The 6000-nt window shown below is 43.2% G+C and overlaps 1 protein-coding gene across 1 annotated transcript in view; it reads right to left on the bottom strand.

Moving 5' to 3' along the window:
- LOC121885373 (metal transporter CNNM4) overlaps nucleotides 1–3697 on the bottom strand; it is a 29598-nt gene extending 25901 nt beyond the window's left edge. Inside the window, exon 1 of the mRNA XM_042394765.1 lies at nucleotides 2140–3697. Within this exon, the coding sequence (XP_042250699.1) occupies nucleotides 2140–3643 (1504 nt within the window). The 5' untranslated portion in view covers nucleotides 3644–3697. The remainder of the gene's footprint in view (nucleotides 1–2139) is intronic.
- Nucleotides 3698–6000: the final 2303 nt, after the last annotated feature.

The raw sequence follows: 6000 nt of genomic DNA on the forward strand, positions 1-6000 counted from the left end.
GTTTTGGATCATTATTTGGACAAAACAAGCAAACTGAAGACGTCACCATCGGCTCTGAGAAATTATGAATGACATTTTTCACTATTTTTTTTTTTTTACATTTTATCGGCTAAACAATTAATTGAGAAAATAATTGCATTATCGAGTAATTAATACTGAATGTAATAATTAATTGCAGCCCTAATTTAATGAAGTAGTATAACTTGGGGAAAACACTGTGAAGAGGGCTGCTATAAACTATGAACCACAGTGTTTATGTCAAGTCAGAATCGATGTAGGGCTGCAACTAATGATCACTTTCATTATCGTTAGTTTCAGCCTTAGAAAACTATAAAATCCTCACATTTAAGAAGCTGGAACAAGCAAATATTTGGTATTTTTGCTTAAAAAAAACACTTAAACAATTCTGTCAAGCCAATAACTGATTAATCGACTAATCGTTGCAGATTGAAGATGAAGGAAAGAGGAAGAGCTTTTGATAGATTATATAATTGGTGACAGCTCTCATGCTGCAGATCAGGTGTGTCGATGCTACTGAACACTTTTGTTCTTTTGCACCTTTTTTAAGTTCGTTTCATTACAACCACGACTGAAACGTGGTGTTTGTTGCATCACATTTGTGTTGTTGTTGTTTACTGGTTTTGCGTGCGTGCTGAAATGATGTTCCACTCGTCAATGTAGCTGCGGATCAATACAGACAGAGGATACTGAGGGAGGGACAGACGGGAAGTGTTTTTGTGTGGCTGCAGGTTCTCATTACAAACAAAACACAACAGCAGCTGATTTCACTGCAGCTTCTCTCAGTGAGGAGGATGAATCAGTAGAATCAGCTGCTCAAGTGTTGTATGATGCAGACTAACGATTATTTTCATTATCGATTCATCTGTTGATTATTTTCAATGAATGGATTGGTTGTTTGGTCTATAAAATGTCAGAAAATGATGAAAAATGTTGATAAATGTTTCCTAAAGCCCAAGATGACGTCCTAAAAGATATTCAGTTTACTGTCATAGAGCAGTGATTCTCAAAGAGGAGGTCCAGGGACCCCCAGGGGTCTTTGAGGGGGTTCTAGGGGGTCCCCAGCAAAAAGGGGAATAATTTATTTCACTATAATTCCATCAATATGCAGTGCCGAAATTAACTTTTTGGCTCATCTACCAGCCAAGCAAACTGCTAGATGAGAAAAATCCACCAGCCAAGCATATTTGTTACCAGCCAAAATAATAAATTCCCTTTTTGTGTCACATACACATTCGTTTCAGTACATTTCATTGAGATAATAAGCTATTATGTTGAATACACACTTAAAGAAGAGGCCAGAGTAAAGTGTAGTGACAGTGACAGCAAACATGAGTAATTTCCCCCCGAGCAATCATGCCAGATATTTTATTACACAACTATTTCGGTACGAACGTTTACCCGCCGGCGTGGCCTCCCGAGATTTACTCACCAAACAGAAAATCCACCCACATTTGGCGGTTGGCAGGTGTTAATTTCGGGCTCTGAATAAGTGACACAATGATAGAATGTATGTATGACTATTTTGGTCATGATGGGTTTCATACACTTTCTGTAATAAAACATCTAAAAGCAAAAATATCATCAGATGAGGGTCTGTGGTCTAATTTGTGTCAGTTTAGGGTCTTTGATGTGAAACAGATTGAGAACCACTCTCATAGAGGACTAAAGAAACCAGAAAATATTCACATTTCAGGAGCTGGAACAGAGAATTTGGATTTTTTTTCTTAAAAAAATGACTCAATTGATTAATCTAATAGTCGACAACAAATCCATTAATAAACTAATCATTGCAGCTCTAATGCACACACACACACACACACACACATATATATATATATATATATATATATATCAGATCATGGTCACTTTTGGGGACATTACACAGACTTACATTCATTTTTTGGAGACTTACCCTAACCAGAACCAGAATCACTGACCCAAATCTCAGCCTTTTCCCAAATGGGGACATGGCTCTTGTCCCTAATTGAGCAAACTGTCCCCAATTAAATGGTCCTAAGTCTGAAATGTGTCCCCAAAAGTAGCCTATGACACACACACACACACACACACACACACACACACACACACACACACACACACACACACACACACACACACCTTTCTTGAACTCCTCCAGCATGGCATCCAGCTTGGTGTCGTGAAACACAAAGTGCACTGGGTGGTTGTAGAACTTGGTGATGGTCTTCAGGGTGGTGCAGTCGTCCGGATCCACAAAGGCCAGGTCCTTGACGTACAGGATGTCCACGATGTTGGACCTCTCGTCATCATACACAGGTATACGTGTGTATCCGCTCTCCATGATCTCAGACATGGTGTTGAAATCCAGCACGGCGTCGGCCTGGATCATGAAGCAGTTTCCTAAAGGTGTCATCACATCCTCTACAGTTTTGGTCCGCAGCTCCAGCGCGCCCTGGATCATGTTCATCTCCTCTTTCACCAGGTCGTTGTAGGGCTCCGTCACCTTCAGCATCTCCACCAGCTTCTCCCTGTTGTACACGGTGCCGATCTCCTGGCCCAGCAGCACGTCCAGCAGCTTGCTGACGGGGAAGGACAGCGGGAAGGTTAGGAACATGAAGAACTTGGTCACCCCGATGGTGTTGGCTCCTACAGCCAGCCCGTGGCGGGAACACAGCGCCTGGGGGACGATCTCCCCAAAGATGACAATCCCAACTGTGGAGGCCACCACGGCGCCCAAACCTGACCCGATGAGGTCATCGAGGAGTATAGTGAGGGTGGTGTTCACCAGGACGTTTCCCAACAGCAAGGAGCACAGCAGGTAGTTCCCTTTGCTGCGGATAGGCTCGATCTTTCGTGCGTATTTCTTTTCCTTGTCGGTGCCACAGCTCTCCACGATGCGCAGCTCCATGGGGTCCAGCGCCATCAACCCCAAGTTCAACCCGCTGAACATCCCGGAGAGCACCAGCAGGCAGGAGATGAGGATGACCTGCAACCACATGGGCAGCAGAGACTTCTTTTCCTCCACCACCAGCATCCTGCCATCACTGTCCCCCAGCAGCACCCACCTGCTCCCATCCGGGCTCCGGGTGCACAGGGCATACTCCTTCTGCAGCTCGCTTTTGCGCAGCGGCTTAATATGGACCGTAAGAAGCCCTGACGTCCCCCGGCTGCTGACGTTCATGAAGGTCCCGACGCTGATGTCCTTCGTGAAATCAGCACAAGTCCTGTCCGGCGCGTCCATCATGCCGCTGCCGCTCCTCGCCGCCGCCACCGCCTCCTCCTCTTCCTCCACCTCTTCGTCCGCACCTCCGCCGCCGTCCGTGAGCTCCGTGAAGCGGATTTGCGTCCAGGCGCCCGAGTTGAGCTGCACCCCGTAGAACCGGAGCTGCACGGAGCTCTCCTCAGTCACCTGGAGGACACCGTCGTCAGTGGTGGTTGCCGGCTTGTCGCTCCTCTCTAGCCGCATGCCGAGCACCTGGCTCCCGCCGCGGCCCGCGCCGGACGCCGCCGCCGCCGCCGTCTCTGTCCGGCCGCCGACGGCGCTCCACAAGAAGATAATGACGGTGAGAATGTAACCCTGCTGCCCGCTCCATTCTGTCGCCATGTTTGTTTCACTGCTCGGCGACCTGGGAGCTGACGTCATTTACTCATGTCCGAGCGGCTCCGCCCCCCCGCCCCTCCATCACACACACACCCCCGGTGACACCGCCACAGGTAGAGCCAATAAACAAACACGCACACACACCTTATAGTCCACTCTACTCGTGACAGCTATAACTCTACTGCAGCACTCACACATGGAGTCTCCAAAATATGCATCCACCCTACGTCACCCTCCTCTCTCTCTCTCTTTCTCTCAACCCTCCCCACCACCTCCTCCCACCTCCTCCCACCTCCCTCTTCTGTGGCCTTGTTATTCTCACTGACAGGCTCGGGGCAATGCGGCACACAGCGGGGGGATGCTGCTGCTGCTGCTGCTGCTGCTGCCGCTGCTGCTGCTGTGGACAGCGGTTTCTTATCCAATTGTATCCGGAGCCAGCTGCTGTTATGTAAAGGCACATGGCATCTGTGCACCGCCTCCTCCTCCCTCCTCCTCCTCCTCCATCCTCATCCTGCAGCATCCCGCATCCCTCTGGCACCGAGCCCGGTCCGGGATGCTGATGCAGAGACTTTTTCTCCAGGGATTTTTTTTTTTTTAAATGTTTTATTTTACCAGGAAAACTTCATTAATATTAAAACATCTCTTTTGCAAGAGTGTTCTGACCAAGACAGGCAACAACATAAAGTTTCAGACAAACAACATAAAACAAGTGACACAGACAGACCTCTCATTAGTCAGTATAAAGTAATAAAATCATGAATAAAATTACAATAACAGAGAAAATAAAGATACAACTTTAATGCATCTGGACTGAGAAACAGCAGCAATCTGGGGCAATAAAAACCTCCAAGCTTTAAACCTGCCCAGAGAAACAAGTGACTTACATTTTAACTCATTTTATAGTAAACAGAATATATAAAAGCTCTTTTATCTTTAACTCTGTTCAAACCTTCAGTAGAGTCAACAGATTGAAGGCCTCTTTGCAGCTGTCTGTATAATAATAATAATATAAACAGCTTGTCTATGTGTATGTTTATTACTTTTAATTCAATTAGAGTTGTGTCCACACTCAACTCCATTCATTTTTCTTCACAATCTGTCCATAAAGCTAGCTTTAATATGTATTTAACCATCTTTATTTATGATTAGCTGCTAATATTCAGTGATCAGCAGTTATGTAATACAGCCGACAGCGTTTCCTCGCTTGTCTTTGCTCACAGCGCCACCAAGTGGTCAAACCAGTTATGTATTATAGTTAAGTGACTGGTTTTCCTTTTTTTTTAAAAAAAAAACAGTTACACTGGTTTTTGGCTGATTCTTGTCAGGTGTAAATCTTCTGCTCCACCTGCTCATCACTCTTTCATTAGAGATACTTTCTGCTACATTTAGCTCCTTTATTTTTTAATCAATTTTTATGTATTTTACTGTAATTTTAAGTGCTTCTTTTAGTGTTGTTTTTATTTTTATTGTTCTTATTCTCATTATTAGATTCTTTTGCATCATGTAAAGCATTTTGAATTTCCTTGTGTAGGAAATGTATCATATATATAAATTAACTTTGCAGCCTTAAAAAATTTAGATACACTAAGAAAGTCATCGGCCAGTTTTAAGAAGACTTGGAGACCATTTTTTGCACAAGCTGATCCCAAACGGACAAACTCTCAGGCTTTATTTAATTTTTTAAAAATATTTGTGTACTCCACTAGATATTTGTAAGTGTATGTGTAGACACACACACATATATAGTAGATATTTACTTTTATATTTGCCTTGTAACTACACAACTTTTTATTTCTTACATAGGTAACCAAATTAGTTGTTTGGTTGTTTAGTTTTTTTACAGGTGTTCTGTGTTTTTTTCTCTCTCTCTCTTTTCTTTTAATTCTCCTGTTTTATAATTACTTAAAATCTGAATTGATGCTCAAAAGGCTACTTGTTGTCTGTTATTTGTTTGGAAACCCAATAAAATAAAGAAAACATTGTAGTTATCCCAAAATTGCAGCGGTGCAGTGTAACAAAGTACATTTACTCAAACTACTGAACCTAAATAAAATTTTTAGGAATTGAAAAGATCTGAGGCACTCTGGAGGGCTAAAACATGAAGCATGTTTTTAATTATGACTGAGTAGCCATGAAATATTAAAGGCTTTTTACATTTATTACCCTCTCGAGTGCCATAGATCTAAATTAGTAGGATCTCTTAACTGAAGAGCACCAGAGGGAAACCTTTCTACCCCCAAGCAGCACTACATTCATCTGTTTTTTGACAATTTTTAGCTACTTGTACTTAACTTGAGTATTTCCATTTCATGCTTCTTTATACTTCACTGCCGTAATAAAGGGAGAGTAATATTTTACTCTGCTACACTTATCTGACAGCTTTTGTTTTTTTTATGGAA

The sequence above is a fragment of the Thunnus maccoyii genome, chromosome 19, assembly GCF_910596095.1.
Source record: "Thunnus maccoyii chromosome 19, fThuMac1.1, whole genome shotgun sequence".
NCBI lineage: Eukaryota > Metazoa > Chordata > Actinopteri > Scombriformes > Scombridae > Thunnus > Thunnus maccoyii.